Below are 21,474 nucleotides of genomic sequence, written 5' to 3' on the forward strand. Positions count from 1 at the left end.
TCACAGAAGATTCTTTCCTTTAATTTTGTCTTCATCTTGAACCATTTGATGCACTCCGTCGGATGTCGCCATGTGTCATTTTTGACAACTAATCCGATTTTGATGAATCACACGGCACATGGGCAAATTACGGGGCCCACGATTTAATCCACCGAACCCTAATTATTTTCTTGTCCAATGGAATTTATTGCACCAAAATTTCTTTGTCTACAATCTTTAAATAAAGAACTAAAATAATGAGTGATACAAAATATGAAATTAAAAGTTGTAATATGCCAAAACAAGTGATTAGCATCGTATTAACATACTATTTGGTTATTCGCATTGTGAAAACACATAATGTTACTAATTAAATGAAAGGTTTTTTTTTAAATCACAAATGGTCCTTGAGGTTTGTGAAATTATCAGCTTTGGTCATTTATGTTTTTTGTGATATTATTGGTCCTTTATGTTACAACTCACACATCAATTTGGTCATACTGTTAGGTTTCATCAAAAATTCTGTTAAAATAATGACGTGGCACATATGTGGTACCACGTGGATCTAAATAAAAAATTTATTTAAAAAATAGTTTCATATTTTAAATCTAAACAAAATGCTTTTAAAAAATAGTTTTTTTTTAAGTTGCAGGTCCCTCTGCAACTTCCCATCCAACTCATTCCGCTCCGTCTCTCTCCACCTCTGCCCTATCTCTCTCCACCTCTGCCCTATCTAAGATTACTCAACTGATCATGTATCCTAGCAGTGGTATTACTAGGGGTTCCAATGAAATGTTCAATTATTGTGTAAAACAGAGTGTTGACACCATCCTCTATACCTTGACCTATTTGTTCGTCAAATATAGGGAGACCGTCTTCATTAAGTTTTACAGCTTAAGTGATACGATTTTTCAGACTGTCTGAAACTGTGATTGGTGATGTAACTATTGGTGACCATGGACATATGTTGTAACTTATTTAGGATTTCTTGCTCAGAAAGACCATCAATATTCCATTCATACAATTTATCAGAAGAAACTGAAAACTGGGTTTGGAAGCTTCTTTCTTCAAATTGGATGTCTGGGGGTGTTGGTCTGGGATACCAATTTTTTGTTAAACTAGTAGGACTTACATATTTGTCTAATCTTTTGATTCTGGGTTCAGTTTGGACTTCTAAGGTTTTGAAAGCGTTTTCAATTTTTGAAATGTCGCTGGTTTCGGAAATTAATGACTCAGACTCAGAAGGTGAGGCAACGAAGGAATCCAGAGTTTTAAGACCAGATTTTTCGGCTTTCTCAATTTTAGTTGGGGTCAACTGTTCTAACATTTCTTCTATCTTTTTCATTGTAGAATTGACTTTAAGTGCATGACTGGACTTAAGCTCTTGAAACTGAACGATTGGTTTTTCAATTCTGGGCTTAGGCTTGAGATCTGTTTCCGGAGGACTCATTTTGTCAATTTTGGTTTCAATTGTGTCTAACTGTTTTCCTATGACTATTAGACTCTGGTTGGTGTAATTATTCTGTTCGATTAATTTTCTATTTGGATCACTGCTTTCAAAGGTTTTGAAAGGAGTGGCAGGTATTGGTGCTTTCTTATGATCTATTATTATAGTGTCGACTGGGGGATGACTGGCTTCAACTACAGACTTATCAACCAAATTCCTTTTTTCTTTAGTTAGAGTTTTTAACTCATCATTAGACATATAACGGCTTTCAACAAAATCGAGGTAGAAAATTTCAACTCTGGCTGACCGCATATAACCTTTCCATTCACTAAAGATTTGTTCACGGCGTTTACTATCAGGATAGGCTTGGTGATATTTATCTCTTCTGGACTGGTTTTCCGGGGCTTTTAAATGACGATTTAGACGTATCCAATTAATTTCAAATTTCTTATTTAAAGTTCTGAGTTGGTTATCCACTAGGAAATCAGACTGGGTTGGAGACTCAGGTGAGTCAGACTTATCATCTGGAACTGGAACCTGGCCGTAGCAAGGTTGTGTGACCTGAGAAGTTTTTCTCAGGGACTCAAGTTTGAAATCTATCATGGCTTTTTCTAACTCTAGGTCTAGTTCTAGAGTGGAGGACGAAGCAGCAAAGGAATGCCGAGCAGGGACATGCCTTTGTGATTGTCCAGGGGTTGGCAACTGCTGTAACTGGACATTGGACTTTCTTAAAGGATGACTATCAAATTTAATTTTTACAGTGCCGTCTAGATATTGTTGGATGTAGTCTAAATTGTTTAGACTACGTTGGGTCGGAGCTGGTTGGCTCTCGGTGATTAAGGTCCAATCTTTTGGAAGGGCAACTTCTGACCACTTAATTGTGTGGGGAACTTGTATATGGGCGTCTGAGGTATGACTCTGGATCAGGACAGTTTGATCCTTTGGGCTTTTATTGAGGGCTTGGAAGTTCATATTTGTTCTTGTGACCTTATAGTAGATTCTGTAAACTAAGGCTAAAGGTTGGGTTCCCGGAAGAACATTATAACCTTCAGTCTTAGTATTCATAGTCAAAGTTCTCAGGATATGAGGATCACTAAGGCTTACAGTGAAATCAGGATAGCAGTCAAAATGGACAGGGCCATTACACAGACTGGACTCAATGACTCCTAGAGTGCTGTCGCTAAATTCAGTGAATCTAGCATCACGCAAACAAAGCAGGATTGAGGCTTTTAGTCCTAATCGTGTTAGGGGCTTAACAGCAACTTGAACTAAACCAATATGCAGGAAATTATTACCATCTTTCTTATGTTTTAATATAGACTCAAGATTAAGCAACTGACAAGTTTCATGTTCTTTACTTAAGGCGTAAACTTGTTCAACTGTTTTAACATGTGTTGTGCTATTAAAACTGAAAGGCAACCAATGTTTCTTATATATTTTCTGGCTGGGGACTTTAGGTATATTCCAATCTCTAAAATCTAGTTGTTCTTTGCTACTGGAATTATATTCAAATTGTTCTTCATTAACTATTTCTGGGAGTCGACTTATACTGGCATTAGAACTGTTTGAACTACAAGACTTTGTTCTAAATAAGTGACTCATGACTACTCAAATAACTGGGTATGGCAGTCTGAGGAAGAAGATAAACAGTAAATCCTAAACCGACCGTTTAAACTCTAAGAAACCTATTAACCTTTCTCAATTTTCTGTCTCCTGCCCACCACTCACGCCTATATATATCTATATATATATATATTATTTTCAAAATGTTGGGAAGGGTCAAGTGACCCTCGTGGGCCTTAATTGGCTCCGCCAATGATGGAAAGAGAGAGAGAGAGCGGAAGAGAGAGGAAAAGGAGGGAGAGAGAGGCAGAGAGTGGGTTGGGGAGGTGGGGCTGCCGTTGGGTCGAGGGTAAGGCTCGGAAATAAGGGTGGGGAAGGGTTGGTTGCGGCTGGGGTGTGGGTGGAGGGATGAATGTAGGTTTTGTTATTATTATTTATTTTATATTTAATAAATTTAAAATTTGATGTTTTAATCTTAATTTTTAAAATGGATTTTTTTGTTTTAAATGATTATCTTTTATTTAAAAATATGTGGCTCTATATTATTGGATGTGTGAGCTCCACATACTAGCATTGCTGTGCTATGAAAATAATCGCTTTCAAATTTGCTGTGAGAGAAATCAGCTGTGAGAGAAAGCAGTTTGGTGTTTGGTAAAATTTTTGTTAAAAGTGTTGTTGGTATTGATTTTACGCATAATCAGAAAATGATTGCCGCATAATCATTAAACTCAGCGCCTCTTCGAAATTGATTCCTGCATAATCATAACATGAAAGCACCTCACAACAATTTTTAACAATAAGTGATTTTCTCACAGTTTACCAAACAGGTTGGGCTTCTTAAATTTTTTTAAAAATCACTTATCACTCCAAATAAGCAATGCCAAATGGGCACTTAGGGCCAGTTTGGCATTGCTGTATTGTGAAAATAATCACTGTCAAATTTGCTGTGACAGATAGCAGTTTGGGATTTGGTAAAATTTTTGTCAAAAGTGTTGTTAGTATTGATTTTACGTGTAATTAGAAAATGATTGCCGCATAATCATTAAACCCAGCGCCTCTTCAAAACTGATTCCTACATAATCAGAAAATGAAAGCACCTCATTAACTGTTTTCCCTTATAGCTTTTTCTCACAGCAATTTTTAATAATAAGTGATTTTCTCACAATTTACCAAACGGATTGGGCTTCTCAAAATTTTTTAAAAATCACTTATCACTCCAAATAAGCAATGCCAAACTAACACTTAGGGCCAGTTTGACATTGCTGTGCTGTGAAAATAATTGCTATCAGATTTGCTGTGAGAGAAATCAGCTGTGAGATAAAACAGTTTGGCGTTTGGTAAAATTTTTGTTCAAAGTGTTGTTGGTATCGATTTTACGCATAATCAGAAAATGATTGCTGCATAATCATTAAACTCAGCGCCTCTTCGAAACTGATTCCTGCATAATCAGAAAATGAAAGCACCTTATTAGCTGCTTTCCCTTATAGCTTTCTCTCACAGCAATTTTTAACAATAAGTGATTTTCTCACAGTTTACCAAACGGATTGGGCTTCTCAAAATTTTTTAAAAATCACTTATTACCCCAAATAAGCAATGCCAAACTAGCACTTAATAGAAAATTTGACGAAACTTAATGGTAGGGACCAAATTGATGTGTGGTGTGTAACATAAAGAATTAATAATGTCAGGAAAAAAAAAACATAAAGGACCAAAGTTGATAATTTTGTGAATCTCAAGGACCATTTGTTATAAAAACTCTAAATAAAATTATAGGATCGTCATTCTTAATGAATTGTCAACTTGTAAATGTAATTAATTAATGAAAGTATCTTACAAAATTATTAGTAAATGGTGAGTTAATAGATTCTTGATTTTGAAACTATAGTTGTCCATGTCAGAAGAAGAGTAATTTATTAGGCATAAGAACGAACGGTGAACGCTGACTTTACTATGCTAAAGCTTCTAAAAAGCTTTTCTTCTTTCTACTATCTTTTTCCAATTTCAATCTCTCTGTCCTTTTTATGTAACAAGCACAGGCTTTCTATCTTCGGTAACTAAACAACAACAATTCTATGATGCAACCGTTCAAAGCCGTTAACTCCACCCTCTAACACCACCTAGGGTTTCCTTTTTTAGTATTTCAGGCCTGTTTTTCGTTCTGTCTCTCTCTCTGAGTCACTCGCTTTCTCTTACTCTTGAGTCCTTGGAATTTAGCACGGACTGCCCGAGTTTCTCTAGGGCGTTCGTGAGGTTTCTTTGGATATTTAATTTGGGTGGATGCTCGGAAAGTTGCAATTTTGCGTCTTGAAGTAGGAGCTCTGGATTTGCTCATGAATTTCAGTGCAATTTGGCTTTATTTCGGCAGTTTTTGGCATATGCAGATATAAATACGCACACAGAGACAGAGCCTCACATATTTGTGTGCAGCAGAAAAGCCGAATCTGAAGGGGTTTCTGTGTTGTTGCTGATTGAAAGCTTTGGCGTTTTGCTTCAGCAATTTTCGGCGGTTTCAGCGTCGGCAGAGTTGATATTATCGCTTTGAGGTCAGTTTCTGTGATTTCTTTTATTGCTATTTATAGAAAGCTGAGAGAAGTAATTGTTAAAGCTCAATTTCACGTGGTTGTGGTTGGGGAGTGATTGAATGTTGAATAATATTGTATTTTTTCCATTTGGGGATAAAGTGAGAAATGTAATTTTGTGTTGTGGGGAGTGAAGGTTTTCTTTGCTGATTGAGTGGACAGAGTTTTAGTGTTTTGTTGTTGAATTGGGGTTTTTATTTTGGTCCTAGAGCTCTTGGATTTGCTTGTCGAAAGTGGAAGGCCAGTTAAATGATGAACGCTGAAAGTGGTCTGCCTGTAGAGGAAGATGATTGGGGAAGAAGGATTGTTTTGAGCAGCAGTTATTTGGTGGAGCAATAACAGTGGTCAATTTTATCTGGAAGTGGATTTTAACCTGAATATGGAATACCCCTTTTCACCTAAAGAGAAAGGGAGTGATCATTGGGCATCTTCCAGAGCTCAGGTGGAGAATTTGGGGTCACTTGATGTTGGAACAAGGAACTCGATTTCAGAGGATATGTTTAATAACATTTCTGAGCTTATGAATTTTGATACTTATGCTGGATGGTGCAGTCCAGCAGCAATGGATCAGATTTCAGCCTCTTTTGGCGTGCCATCATGTCCATCAATGACCTATGCGCCTTTGGACGCCTTGAACTTTGCAGAACAGAATGGTGAGGCATTGCCTGGGACCGAAGGTGGCGAAACTTTTAGTGTGGGGGGAAGTTCTTTCAGTTGTGAAGACAAAATTGTGTTTCAGCAAATGGACACCCCCCAATTTGGGGTTTCAACTGATTCCCACGATGCTAATGACTTGGCTGCCAAACTAAATAATGGTTCTTTTCAACAGAATAATGTCATGGATGTGGGGAAATATATGATCTCTAGGCCACCTGGATTGTCACTTAATGAGAAAATGCTTAAGGCACTGTCGTTGTTTAAAGAGTCTTCTGGTGGGGGTATTTTGGCGCAATTATGGGTTCCCGTGAAGTATGGTGATCACTACTTGTTAAGCACTTGTGAGCAACCCTATTTGCTTGACCATATTCTCGCAGGGTATCGTGAAGTGTCAAGGACGTTTACATTCCCTGCAGAGGAAAAACAAGGTTCTATCCTGGGGCTTCCTGGGCGTGTATTTGTCTCCAAAGTTCCAGAGTGGACTTCAGATGTTAGTTATTACAATAAGGCTGAGTACCTGCGGGTGGATCATGCAGTTAATCATCAAGTCCGTGGATCAATTGCCTTACCAGTTTTCAATTTTGACTCTGAAATGTCATGCTGTGCTGTGTTGGAGCTTGTCAGTACAAAGGAGAAACCCAATTTTGATACAGAGATGGAAATAGTTTGCAATGCACTACAGGTCAGTTTCTCTATCCATGTGTATGCAACAAGAAATCTTCTCTCTCTCTGCCTCCCTTCTTCTTTGGTAATGGTAAATCCATACACACAGGGGCCATATATAACTGATTGATCCGAATCCTTTTTTTTCTTTTTTGTGTGTGTGTTTATGTGCCTCTTTATCCAAACTTTGTAGGTTCAAATTTGTAAAATTAGTAGATGTTGGAAAAAAAAAAATTGGTATAAGATCTTCCCACAAGTTCCCTAAAGGGTCATAGAAACCGTTCAACCCACTAAGGGGAGTGAAGGAAAAACTTCTGGTTAAAAGTTGTTCCCCTTTTTTACTTTCTATTGCATGCATGGTGTTAGGTTCTCAGGAAAAGATATCGAAGCATTAGATAAGAGTCCAAATGTGTTTTTAGGATCTGTATGTTGTTTTTACGTCTTATTTCATTTTTAGATGCCAAATATTATCCAATAGTTGGAAAGTTGATATACCTCTCGATTTTAATCGTCATGCTAGTATGGGTATTTATATTAATCAAAACAATAAATATTAGAGTAGGAATGTGCAGAATTTGTTTCACTTCATTTTCCATTGGAACTGCGTCAATTGTTGTTAGACTATCTAAGACACCTCCAGATTTCTGCACAGGTATCTTAATGCTTATGATGCAGCACCTTTACTAATTCTTGTGAGGGTGCTTCCCAAGATCCTGTACAAATTGCACGACCTATATGCTTTACATGTATTATTGTTATTGTGAATAATAAGTATGACAATGAAATCTATTTTGATGACAATTTTTTGCAGGCTGTGAATTTGAGGACCACGGTGCCTCCTCGACTTCTTCCCCAGGTACAAGCAGAATATTGTTTCTTGCCCATTTGTCAAAATCTTATCTCCATTACAACCCAAAGAAATTTTTTTTTTTTTAGGAAGCAAAATTTGTAGTATTATTTTCCTTGTTAAAATTTTCTGCACTTCTTACAAGGTAATCTATTGCTTGCAGTGCCTCTCAATGAACCAAAGAGCTGCTTTAACTGAAATAACTGATGTCTTACGAGCTGTTTGCCATGCACATATATTGCCATTGGCTCTAACCTGGATTCCTTGTTGCTACTCTGAGGGTGAAGGCGATGAAATTAGAAAAGTACGTGTCAGAGGGGGTATTACAAATTCAAATGAGAAATCCATTCTATGCATTGAGGAAACAGCTTGTTATGTAAATGATAGAACGATACAAGGCTTTGTGCATGCATGTGTAGAACATCATCTTGAGGAAGGGGAAGGAATTGCTGGGAAAGCACTTCAATCAAATCATCCCTTCTTCCTTCATGATGTTAAGGTGTATGATATTTATGAATATCCACTTGTTCATCATGCACGCAAGTATGGTTTGAATGCCGCTGTTGCAATCAGGCTAAGGAGCACCTACACTGGTGATGATGACTATATATTAGAGTTTTTTCTCCCTGTCAATGTGAAGGGGAGCTCAGAACAGCAACTTTTGTTAAACAACCTTTCGGGTACCATGCAGAAAATGTGTAAGAGTTTAAGGACAGTTTCAGATGCAGAATTAGCTGGGGTACAAGGCTCCAACACTGGGGTTCAGAAAGGGCCGATCCCCAATAGCCCACAACAGAGAAATTCTCAGACAACATCATCAGATAGTGAATTGAATTCAATTGAGAATATGCCCTCCGATGTATTTAATAGAAGAAATGGGGGAATCAAAGCAGAGAATCCCCGTGAACAGGTATTGCTTTCATAAAAGAATATCATTAGATAATACACCTGTCTCAGTTTCTTCAGAGAACTTTATAATTTTTGTAATGTGAAGCAATGACGGGATATCTGTATGTCTCATTGTGTTTTTGTTAGTTACTGGCACAAGTTTCTTGGGTGGGGAGGTTGGTTTGTTTTTACTGTCTGTGATGTGTAGTTTGATAGTTAATATGGCTATTTTTTCTTTTCTTTGTCCTGTATGCCTGCGTTTCTTGTGTGATTGTGTTTTTGTTACTCTTGATTTGAGATTTGGGATACCTGAATATTGTATTTCTGATAAACAAAATTTGGAATACCTGGTGTCTTAGTAGAGGTGAAATTGGAAAATATATTGAAAAAGGAAGGTTAAAGAGAGAAAGGAGGAAGTTTACTGCCCATTTATGCTTAGAGTTTTATTGTAAAAATTCTAAGGATGTAGTTTGGAATAACTCTCAATGGCTGAAATACGCAAGCAATGTAGAACCAAGAAACCATAAGGTTGTTATCCCCCTTTTAATAAGATTGCTGTATTTAAATTTACTGTCTGAAATAAATTCTTCAGAGTCTGGAAGGTGTAATACGAAGATAATTATCTTTTTGGTACCTTTAAGGGTTTGGGATTCTGGCTTGACCATTGTAAGTGTAGTTTAGTCTCCACTCTGATAATAGGTAATACATTTATGTGGAAGCCTTCCTTGAGGCACACCTCGTCATCACACTCTCTTTCAGACAGGAATTATTATTACTGTTGCTGTGAAGAGTATACAAATATAAGATTGATCGAACTTTCTAGACTAGGTCATTTATGATCGCATTATCCTTATGTCTCTTACTTCTGGCTCACCTTAAAGAAATCTGAAATTAAATATCTCCATGCAAATGCTTTCTTAAATATGGAAGCACTGCCAAGGGTTATCTATGCTTACCTGGAAAGTTACGTTGCAATATTATAAACTTTTGCTGCTGGCTCTTCACCTGGGGAATGTAGTTGGGGGAATGACTGCTTATATGCATTGTAGGCACCTGGATCAAGAAGGCAGATGGAGAAAAAGCGAAGTACAGCGGAGAAAAATGTGAGCTTGAGTGTTCTACAGCAATACTTCTCTGGGAGTCTCAAGGATGCTGCTAAGAGCATTGGGGGTGAGACTTCATCTCTTTTGTGTCTCATATATAAGTATAATGAATCTACTTATTGTGGGATTTGATACTTTAATAGCTAAGTATAAAAGCAGATCATAAATGTTCTAGAATCCATCTGAGAATTTATCTTTAGGAATTCATTTAAAAACATAATTTTTTAAATAATTATTAATTTATTTGCAATAAGGTACAGATGGAGCCTATGTTTCTTTCATTCATGCTTTCTTCTAGAATCTTGTATCTCCTATATGCTAATGTCTAGTCAGACCCTATATAGAAAAGATTCATCTGGTGCTTCACTTAATGATATAACATTGGGTTGAACAATACTGAAAATGCATGCCATAAACAGTAGAGAGATGGATAAATAAAACATTAGAGAGAGAGAGAGAGAGAGGTCACTCATAGAAAAGATTCATCTGAGATATATATATTATTTTCTCGACAGTCGTGACAATAGTTTAATGCGAAGTTTTTTTGTATACAAGTGATATTGGGGGAGGGGGAATCGAACCTAGGACCTTGGGTGCAGGGGTAAATGCTCATAATCACTTGAGCTACAAGCCCCTTGCTTGATGCTAAGTTAAACTGTAGTGAAAATGCATGCCATAAACTTATCCTGACTTTTTACTTGTATAGATATAAATTTTTCTCTTACTAAATTGGTTTAATATATGATGTATATCTTAAATTTCTATAGGAAAACTGGAGATTTATCTGATAGTGTTCCAAGTGTTAAAATTATAATTTCTAAGTATCTTCATGTTTATGAAGTATTGGTTATTGATCAGGGTGTATGTTATCTGTATTTAATATTGATATTTGCATCCTAGTAAAAAAAAGATGTATGTATTTGGATATGAAACAGTTATACCTCTCTTATCTATCTATGCCAAGTACCTGAGAGAAATTTAGTAATATTCATTTGCAAAACCTTACTATCAAGTCGTCATGCAAATTATCATTTTATTATTAAGCATAATTCTCGCAAATCTATTTGAAATGATTTCTAAAATTAAATTTATTTATTTATTTTGGTAGTCTGCCCCACTACGCTAAAGAGGATCTGCAGACAACATGGGATCTCTAGATGGCCATCTCGTAAAATAAATAAGGTGAACCGTTCATTGAAGAAAATACAAACTGTGCTTGATTCTGTTCAGGGGGTTGAGGGAGGATTGAAGTATGACCCAACTACTGGTGGGTTTGTAGCAACAGGGTCCATCATCCAAGAATTTGATGCTCAGAAAAGTCGTTTATTCCCTGAGAAGAGCCTGCCTGTTCAAAATTCTGAGCTAGTTACCCAAGATCCAGTTCCAGTACCTTCAGTGTCTTGCAGTACTGGTGAGAGTTTGGCAATTAAGTTGGAAGAGGGTGGGTGTTGTATTCCAACTTCTCACGAGGAAGGGGTAAAGAAACAGAATATTCTTCTTATGCCTCAAAGGGACTCCAAGCCAATTGCAATAGAAGGAAATAAATGGGGTCACAGCAAGAACAGTCTAAAATTAGAGAATTCTGACTGTCACTTTGTGTCTCAAAGCTCAAGCTCCTTGGCTGCTGCTGATGATATGGACACGGGAGTCGACGGGGATGATGGGATTGTCGAATATAACCAGCATACTTCTTCGAGCATGACGGATTCAACGAATTGCTCTGGTTCAACTCTGCGCTCATCAAGTTCTCAGAGCTTTGAGGAGCAAAAGCAACCAAACATGAATGCAAGCAGCATTGAGAATGGGTCAAAAATAATTGTGAAAGCTACTTATAAAGAAGATATGATCAGGTTCAAGTTTGACCCTTCTGTTGGATGCTTTCAACTGTATGAAGAGGTTGCAAAGAGGCTGAAGTTGCAAAATGGGACATTCCAGCTCAAGTATTTGGACGATGAAGAGGAATGGGTGATGCTAGTGAGCGATGCAGATTTGCGGGAGTGCCTTGAAATATTGGATGACATTGGGACACGTAGTGTGAAGTTCATGGTACGTGATACACCTTTTGGTGTCGGTAGTTCTGGCAGTAGCAATTGTTTCTTGGCAGGGGGCTTATAACAGATGGAGGTTACTCAACTCTAGGGTAAATTTTGAGTCTGCTTCTATAGTATTCTGGGCTTTCTTTCACTAGCTTTATGGGTTTTACTTCATACGAGGTTTTACTTCATACGAGGTCATGTACTTCCATAGTGGTGAGAGGGGAGGGTGCGTGGGAGTGCCAATATATCTGTCTCTATTGCCTATTTCCTTTCCAATATTAGTTCACTTCAACACACACAATGGAAATCAGTCTTCTGGCTAGGCTGCTTTGGTAGTCCGTTAAGAAGTACAGCTTTCTGGTGTGCATGGTTGCCATTGTAAAAGTTCCGAAGTAGGCGAAGAGAAGATATGACCTATATAATATAAAACCCATGCATGTTACAATAAGCTGTGTATAAGTCATAGTGGATGTGGTCATAGAAAGGTTAGGGGAGTGCCTTAATCCCCAGTCTGTATAAATGCATCAACTTGAAAACAATAGAATTACGACTTGAAATTGTTTATCTTTGAATCAGTACATTCTTAGGAGAAAGTAGTGTTTATAATTTAGCGAGCACTTGGTTGACGACAATTTTTTTTTTTTTTTATTTCCAAAGAAAATGTCCGCTTGAACAATGTGTACTTTTTGAAATCTTAATTTCCAAATCATGTTAAACTACATGCCATGTCTCGTAAATTTGATGAAGCTAGTACCATTTTTTCTCCTTTCCAGAGCTTATTTATAATCGTATGTGCGACTATTTTTGGCATTAATTACACTTTGTATTCTCGAAGTTTCGGTAAAATTTCACTTTTGGCCCTTAGGCCATTTTCAATCATGTTGAGGGCTAAATTCAAATTTCTATCCTCCAAAATATAACCATTCATGTATTTTCAAGACTCAAAATTTTTTTTCCTCCAACTTTGCAGACTCGTAATTTGAGTCCGCAACTTTATTAAATTGTTTAAGAATGATTAACTCCTAAATTTTTTTTCTCGTTAATTTTTCTTGACATTATTTTTGTGATTTAATATTCTAAACATTTTAACCTAAAAAAATTAAAATTCCAAAACATAATAGAATTTCACTTAAAAATAAAAACAAGTGCAACAACATTTTATTTCATGGACTTTGAAAGTAAAAACAAGTAGCACACGATTTATATTAAAAACAATGGAACCACATGACTTATTTGATTAGTTGCAATGCGGTCACAACATATCATCCCAATTATAGCCCCTAGAAGTGCTACTTTTGCGTATGCTTGGAATAATTCGAACCCTTCATTGAAACCATTGTCATAATGTCTTCCATTTTTACTTTTACTTTTACTTCATTGGATTCCTTTATCCTTATTCAATAATGTTCTGAACTTTTGCCCACCTCCACTTGTGTTCTTCAATTATCTTCTAAACCCTTTCTCATCTCCTATTGTCTTGTTTCAATCATGTTCTGAACCATTGCTCATCTTTGTTGATCTCACTTTATTGGATTCCCTTATCTTTCCCTATTTTCATTCAATTATTTTTTGAACCATTTCTCATCTCTTATTGTCTTGTTTCAATCATCTTATGAACCATTGCTCATCTTTGTCCATCTCACTTTATTGGATTCCCTTATCTTTCCGTATCTTTTCCTATTTTTTCCTATCTTCATTCAATTATTTTCAAACATGTAGGTCATCTCAGTCTCTTGTCTATTTAAGAAGTGTTATTCTACCCAATTGACCACACAATCTTCTTCAATCTCATTCTCCTTCTTACAATGAATTCACGTGGGAAGGCTATACAAAATTTCTCCAATGATGATTCTAATGATGATGACCTTCATCAATAGAGGGTTGCAATGGCCGTTCAACACCATACGTTTTTGTTGGAGCAATATGCTCAACAATCCCAACATGGTAGTTCTGTTGTAGGTCGTGAATACAAGAATCGAAAGAGAGAAAAACATCATAAGAGTCTCATGGAAGGCTACTGCTGTGAAAAAACACTTTATCCCCTAGTGGACTTTTGCAGGCGGTTCCGCATGAGAAGAGAGCTTTTCTATCGCATCTTGGATGATGTTGTTGCACATGAGCCATACTTTACCCATAAGATAGACGCTCGTGGACGATAAAGTCTGTCCCCAGAGCAGAAGCTAACAGCCATTTTTCAAATGCTCACATATGGATGCTCGGCATACTTCACCGACGAGTACTGTAGATTGGGTGGATCTACAGCCCTTGAATGTTTGCAAAAGTTTTGTTCCGTTATTGAAGCTAGGTATGGCCAATGGTACCTCCGTTCCCCAAATCCGGCCTACCTATACAGGCTCTTGCACCAGGTTAGTCGTAGAGGATTCCTAGGCATGTTAGGCAGTCTGGACTACATGCATTTTGAATGGAAGAATTGCCCTACTGCTTGGGTATGCCAGTTTACTAGCTACAAGCATGAGCCAACTGTCGTTCTAGATGTAGTGGCCTCCTATGACACTTGGATATGGCATGCATTTTTTGGAGCCGCCGGATTGAACAACGATATCAATGTCGTAGCTTGTTCCCCTTTGATCAATGATGTAGTCAATGGAGTGTCTCCCCATATCCAATATGTTGTCAATGAAAATGAATACAATTTGGGTTATTACTTGGCTGATGGTATCTACCATCGTTGGGCCACATTGGTTAAGACGATTTCCCAACCGAATACTAAAAAAAAAAAAGACTATTTGCCCAAAAACAAAAGGCTTATAGGAAGGATGTCGAAAGAGCCTTCGGAATACTTCAGGCTCAATGGGCAATTGTTAGGGGCCCTGTACCTGCACTTATGTGGCGTAAAGAACAACTTCATTCAATCATGATGACGTGCATAATATTGCACATCATGATTGTTGAGGATAAGTATGAGGATCTAGATGCAGAATCTGATGATGATGATAATAATTTTCCACGAACATCCAGAAGAACAAGCCTTGCTTATGAGCTTGAGCCAACTATCACATACGATATAAACCGAGACAGACAAACTATCTCAGACTACATGGTCCATCATAATCGGGTCTGTGCTTCGCAAGTGCATCACAATCTAAGAAATGATTTGATCAACCATGTGGGAGCGATTTTGGTCCCACGAGAATATTCGCCTAAGATTCCATCTTTCTACTGGCTTCTCTTTCTCCCTGCAAAACAATAAGGAGTAAAAGACCACACCCAGGGGCGTGTTGGCCAAAGGCCCTTCGATGCCTAAGTTAGGTTGAGTGTTTGTAGGAAAACAATAGCTAACAATAGGATGGACATTTCCTAGGGTGAGAACTGGGTGGCCGGATCCGTGTGTGGTGGCCGTAGCCTTATGTGAGAGAGAGAGAGAGAATATGGCGGCTAGGGTTTGTGAGATAGAATTTCTGCAGAGTTTCAGATAGAAATTTAGACGTATCTCAACCCTTGTGCATAGCCATGTATTTATAGGAGCCTCGGAGGCTAGGGTTTTGGAAGAATAATTCCACATATGGAAAGGAATTATTCTTCCCCAATTTGGAGAGATTGATGTAATTAGAGATTTGATTTAAATCAAATCCCTAATTAAGGCAAGAATCGAATAATTCCCAATTAAATCAAATAACTCCCAATTAAGTCAAATAATTCCCAAATTGATTGGCTTAATTATTTGACCTAGGATCTGAGATATTTTGCTCCCACAAACCACATTTGGAGATGCGAAGGAGAGGGGCAATGAGCTATGTTGTGTGTTTGAATTATTTTGTGTGTTTGAATTATGTTGTGTGTTCAAATTATGTTGTGTGTTTAAATTATGAAAGTGTGTTTAAATTATAAAAGTGGTTGTGTGATTTTGATGAATTATGTGGTTTATCATTGAATTTAAAAAAGGACCAATCATAGAAAAGTAAACGACAATCATAAATAAAGATAAACAATAATTATAAATAAAGATAAACAACAATTAGAAATAAAGATAAACGACAATTATAAATAAAGATAAATAAATTACAAATAAACATAAATTAATAACCATTATGAGGAGGGTTTGGATAATAGTCTCCAGAGTTGTCTTCTAGATTGTATGGGGAACTTGTATTCATCTGGGCCTCAATAATTTCGTTTTGCTTATTCCCCCAGTACTTCTTCTTTCTTGGAGTAAATTTGGATAGGTCCATGGACATTATCCTCTGTTCTTTGGCCTCTTTATCTTGTTGAATTTGATAGGCATGTTGCTCTTGTAGGAGCTCTAACTTTCACCTCCTATCCTCCTATCCTCCTTTGCCTCATTTCCTTGTTGAACCAATTCAGACAAGAACTTTCCACTTTGGTTGAGATAACCTTCAACACCTTTCCTTTCTTTTTTTCATCCTTCTGTTTATCTCTTTCTAACGGCCTTGGAGTAGGCATAACTATATCATCCTCATCTTCCTCCAAATTGATTGGCTGTATTGCCACTGTGAGAAGAATCTTTGAATGTGTGTGTGGGAGATACCCTAGATCGTTCCATTTTGGGCAATCTTTTAAGATTTGCCAAGCATGATACAACTTGACAGGCCCATTTGGAGGTTTATTATCATTCAAGAAAAGTATTTTTGCATTCATATCCTACCCATGAAATAAAATAAAAATCAAGTTAATAATTGAAAAAAATTAGAATTATAAATTTAAGCATTAAAAAAAATGGGTACTCACCACATTTTCAAGATTGGAGCCACTCACATGCCTTGCATTGGCCTTTGTCATACATGTCTTCCATAGAGAACATTTGATGATCTTGAACCGAGAAGCAATAGCTTGCGATGATCGTACCCCGGCTCCGCTCATGCCCGGATCATTTTCCAAAACTTTTGGTACACACGCAACCAAAATGAGTCGTTTGATTGATTGGTGCCAATAGCCCCATCTTTAGAGATAGAAACCCACCCTTTGTACAATGCCTCATCTTCTTGTGGTTTCCAATTCACACCTATTTGGGGTTTTGGGGCCATTCTCAACAAGAATGAAAGTAGAATGAAAAAAATATAACAAAGGGAGGAAGGATAAAAATGATTTTTGGTGGATTATTTACCAAATGAATGGCTATTTATAGAGTTTGGAATAAGTTTTGTGGTTGGATATGATTTAGATTAATTATAAATATTATTTTGACCGTTATATTTAAGTTTGAGCCGTTATATGTGAAATTTTACCATTTAGATTGCCTAAAATTAATCCTGATCGTTGATGTAAAATATAGCTGTTGCATTTATAAAAAAAATTAGCACAGCTTTTGAAATTCAGCCGTTGGATTCCAATGACTCTCTTCACTGAAGCTGTTAGCTGTTGCGCAAAAAGCTGCTAGCCAGAGAGCTTTGCTGTCACGCGGGGCCTAGCTCTTTTTCCTCTTCACATGGGCTTCCAAACAGAGTTTTGGGCTCCACACAAAATACCAGTCCAGGCAAAACTTGGACTAGAATTCTACCCTAAATTTCACATTTCTCAAATTTCCACCCCCCAAAATACATGGGTTGGAGAAGAATTTTGGACTCAAAACTGAAAATTTGGGTTTTCACCCCAATGGTTGGAGATGGTCTTATAATGACTATGCTGATGCCAGGGCCCAAATGAACCTAATTTCTTTTAAGATTAATTTTTTCAGCAGATCGCTTGATAAATTTTGCAACAAGAATATTAAAAAGTGCACGTGAGGCTAATTATACAAATGAAGTTATGAAATAGAGCCTTTTCACAGGTATGAAGAATAGTAGCGTTATAAGTTTCATGTTTCTTCCTATAAAAAAAATTATTGATAAGGTTTCCTGTTTCTAGCAAGATTAAGTAGCTAATTATATAAATACATGCTTTGCAATTCAGACTTCACAAATTAATGAGAGCAAGCATATGCTCTTTGCTTGTACCATAATCAACCGAGCACATTCATTACTAGGAAACTGGAGCATAAACAGACCTACAGCCTCCCGAAGGAAAAACACTTCTAGGGAAATCCCCAAAACACTGATGACATCATCATGATCCCAACCTGCCGAAGAGATACCTACCTCCGATGCGGCAATTGCCTGCCGAAGCTCTCAACTATATAACCTAAGCCTTGGACATGTGTCGCCACCACAGTGATTTGCAGAAAGTCTCACATCCTCCCACTTTCATTTCTCTAAAAAAAAGAGGAAAATACCCAAGTAAAAAGGTAACTACTTTTCACCCCTACTATTACTATGCCAAAATTACTGATTTTCCCATTTTTGCTAACTTAAGCATCAAAGAGCATTCGGCTAGCAGTACACCGGTGCCCGAAGCTTGATGATTGTTTCTTCTATCCCACCTTTGTAGGTCTCCTCCCTGCCGAAGGTTCCCTTATCGAAGGTTCACTCCTTCCAACCCCTTGTTGAAGACTCCGCACTTCACCTATCTAAGTTGAATCCAATTTTGGACGTCAACATTCTTCTATCTTGATATATTTCTAGAATTTCCCACGAGTTCCAAACTTTCATATCATACCTATCAAATCCTAAAGTTTAGGATCATCTGGTATCATGGGGAATTGGAATATATCTTGATGTTCTGCCACCACGGCCGTTGACCTCACCTCAGGTCAAGACATTCATGAGGACCATACCTTGACGATGATGGCTTCACGCCAAGATGAACTCCTGCACAAGTTATCGGAGATGGAAAAATCTCTGGGCGAGCTATCAGAAATCAAGAAATCTATAACCGCACTTTCTACTCAGCAAACCCAAGTGGTCGATTTGACAAAATCAATGATGGAAGAGCTTCGCTTACTACGCCGCAGTTGACCCGAAACAACAGCGTTTGACAACAGCCCCAACCATGAGGCCATTATTATTTACCCAAACTTGACCATGGATAGGGAGCCAGCATCAGTGGCGGCAAATCAGGAGGAAGTTATATGCGTATATTTATATGTGTCTGGTGATGAGGGTGAATACACTAGTGCAATCTATCAGGTGAAATTCAAACACGAAGCGCTAGTAATTGTTGAACTTGTTGCCAAGTTCTATGAGGGTAAGGATTATTGCTTTGAGGCTGCACGTGTTTTCAACCGCTCCAAATTATACTGCCTTAAACGGGATGGTGGATATATTATTGACACAAACACTAGGGCAAGATTTTCCTCTGTTCCTCCTACCCTAGCCTCTAAACCAACATTAACTCTCGTGTTTGCGTCTGGCAAACTTTACTGTCTTGCAATTTCTTGGTCCTACAAACCAATTTTGGAGACTCCTTCAAGAGGTTCGATCTTGATAAGAACGTCTGAGAGCAAATGTCTTCTTTTCCATTTTATAATGACTATCACACCTCTATGGAGATAACTGATTATGTCGTTTTTTATGGGGTTAATTTTTTTTTCGTTGTTATGTCGTGATGGAAGTGATGTCAATGTCGTTGCTTTCATGAGAGTAGAAACCAATGGCATCAAGTGAAATTTTATGCTTCTCATTATTATGATCCTTTCCCAGAGAGTAGAAACCATAATCAAGCTTCTGCTGATTATGCTCATTTCCTAGGGAAGGCAGCGGTTTTAGGCAAAACTATCTATGCTTGGAACTTATAACATTCTCCTTTAGGATGGGCAAATGTGACAACGATGGTATAGCATATTCCCTAAGTCAACTGTTTATATTGCAAGGCTTGGAGATTGCTCGTATATCATTGCCATTTTATGAATTTCAGACAGACTATTTGGTTCATTTGGGAAATCAAAAATTTTTCCGTGTCAAGACTGCTCATAGCGATGCAATTCTCGAGGTTCAATATCTTTGTATCACCATGTTTCAAATTGTTGTTGGAGAAGGAGGAAGAGATATGATCAAGACCATACATTCTTCTATTCATTCTATGGATATTAAGAACTCTAAATGGTTCAATCTTTTTTTTTTTTGCTTCATGCCTGAGTGTGGAGATTATGAACTTATAGAAGATGTAAGAGTGTGACTAGTATGAATCATCCAAAACAAGAAGAAAGTAGTCATATGAGAATTTGTCTAAAAAAGCTTTCAGAAAGCTTGAAGTAATAGCCTCCAGCAATTATGGGCAAGTCTGCACCTCGTTGTTGTTTAGGAATTGTGAAAATATGAAAATTCAAAAGCTTTTGGATAGCCACCACCTAGAAGAAAAAATTTCCTATAGTTTAGTTTAGGTCTTTTTTTAATTTTATTTTTTAGAATCATCGATAAAATGGTTACCGCAACTTAATAATACACATAAATTAAATATTTCTTATTTGGTTTGTTTTATGATTGTAACTACTTTTCTCTCCCACATATTTTTTATTAAAAATTGGACAAACTACATAAAACCCCCCAATCTATAGGGTCATTTAAAAGTTCATACTCGATTTTAGGGACATTTACCAGTACATACTCAACCTCACGGAAACCCTACAATTTGCCCCATCCGTTAGCTAAATTGTTAGTAAGTCTTTTAAATGCTGATGTGGCATTTGTGGGACCTTTTTTTAATTGACATGGGGTTCCACGTGGACAAAAAAATAATATAAAAAATTAAACATATTAAATTAAAAAATTTTAAAAATTAAAAATCCTACCCAGATTCTCTCTCTCTCTCCCCCGATTTCTTCCCCCTTCCTACGTAAGACCACTTCATTGAGCCAACTTACTCCTGTTGCAACAGAGTTTTTCTCCTCTTGGTGGTCTATGAGATCCATCAAAAAAAGAAGAAATTAGAGGTTCAACATGCAAACCCACATAATGTGACAAAGGCACCTCTAAAAAGCGACATGAATAATGAAGGAAATAGTACTGGTCTGGATTCTAGATTAGTCTAAAGTCTTTAGTCAGTAGTCCTCTAAAAATCTGGGTGGGGGAAAGAAATCTGGGGTTGAAGAAATGGTAATGAATCGGGTCACTTAGCCCCTTGTGCGACCTCAATAAACTTCAGTTTCCCCACCTTCACAACTGACATCACCACCTTATCTCGCCAAGGAGATGCTATCATCGACGACGTCGGCGAATTCCTCTAACTCGCTGCTCAACTCCAAAGCTTCGGTCAAGTCATCTACAGCCAACCCATTTTACTAAAAGAAATGAATCACCTTTTGCGATCTAATGGATACTTTGTATATTCAGCTCCACCTGCTTATAAAACGACTAAAAACTATCTATTAATTTGAGAGAAGCTAATGCATCTGACGTCAGCAATGTGCTGGAAACTTATTGCTCGAAAAGTTCAGATTGCAATCCGGATTAAACAAGATGATTTATCTTGCCTCCAGTACAACTCTGAACAAAAGCTTATAAATTTATGTGATGTTGTGGATGATTCCAAGTCATCATGGAATACACCACTGAAGAATTGTATGCAAGTAAGAGGTGCACAGACAAATTCTCCAAAACTCCCTTCTAGATCTGAGCGCCTTTCGATATACACTAAGAGTCTTAGAAGAATAGGTTTCCTCCTCCGCGACAACGTCACTGCCTGTCTAAGTTATATGGGCTTGAAGAAATTGGGTGGGGGAAGAAATCTGAGGTTAAAGAAATTTTGGCCCCGGGGGGGTGGGGGTGGTGGGTTGGGGTTGGGTGTGAAGAAATTGGGAGGAAGGGGGAAGAAAATATTATATATCAACTCAATATACTCGCAATATGTCAACACCTAAATATATATATAAATATAGTGTTCAACAATTAATGAAATAATGAACTCAATAAACCATTAAATC

The 21,474-nt window shown here is 37.4% G+C and overlaps 1 protein-coding gene across 2 annotated transcripts; it reads left to right on the forward strand.

Moving 5' to 3' along the window:
- Positions 1-4,896: 4,896 nt before the first annotated feature.
- On the forward strand, positions 4,897-12,368 carry LOC117632868 (protein NLP9). Of its 2 annotated transcripts, none has more exons than XM_034366473.1 (6): positions 4,897-5,532; positions 5,705-6,907; positions 7,700-7,744; positions 7,899-8,645; positions 9,673-9,793; positions 10,835-12,368. In XM_034366473.1, the coding sequence occupies exons 2-6, from the start codon at positions 5,948-5,950 to the stop codon at positions 11,839-11,841; spliced, it is 2,880 nt and encodes a 959-aa protein (XP_034222364.1). In that variant the 5' UTR covers positions 4,897-5,532; positions 5,705-5,947; the 3' UTR covers positions 11,842-12,368. The 2 variants fall into 2 exon arrangements, with proteins under 2 accessions (XP_034222364.1, XP_034222372.1); XM_034366481.1 differs by having other exon boundaries at positions 4,928-5,532; positions 5,778-6,907.
- Positions 12,369-21,474: the final 9,106 nt, after the last annotated feature.

Source organism: Prunus dulcis, chromosome 1, assembly GCF_902201215.1.
Source record: "Prunus dulcis chromosome 1, ALMONDv2, whole genome shotgun sequence".
Taxonomy (NCBI): domain Eukaryota; kingdom Viridiplantae; phylum Streptophyta; class Magnoliopsida; order Rosales; family Rosaceae; genus Prunus; species Prunus dulcis.

Bases quoted from the DNA above. Each gene is read 5' to 3' on its own strand.
- LOC117632868 (XM_034366473.1), top strand. From the start codon at position 5,948: ATGGAATACCCCTTTTCACCTAAAGAGAAAGGGAGTGATCATTGGGCA. The intron at 6,908-7,699 runs GTCAGTTTCTCT...AATTTTTTGCAG, and splicing joins TAGTTTGCAATGCACTACAG to GCTGTGAATTTGAGGACCAC. The intron at 9,794-10,834 runs GTGAGACTTCAT...TTATTTTGGTAG, and splicing joins TGCTGCTAAGAGCATTGGGG to TCTGCCCCACTACGCTAAAG.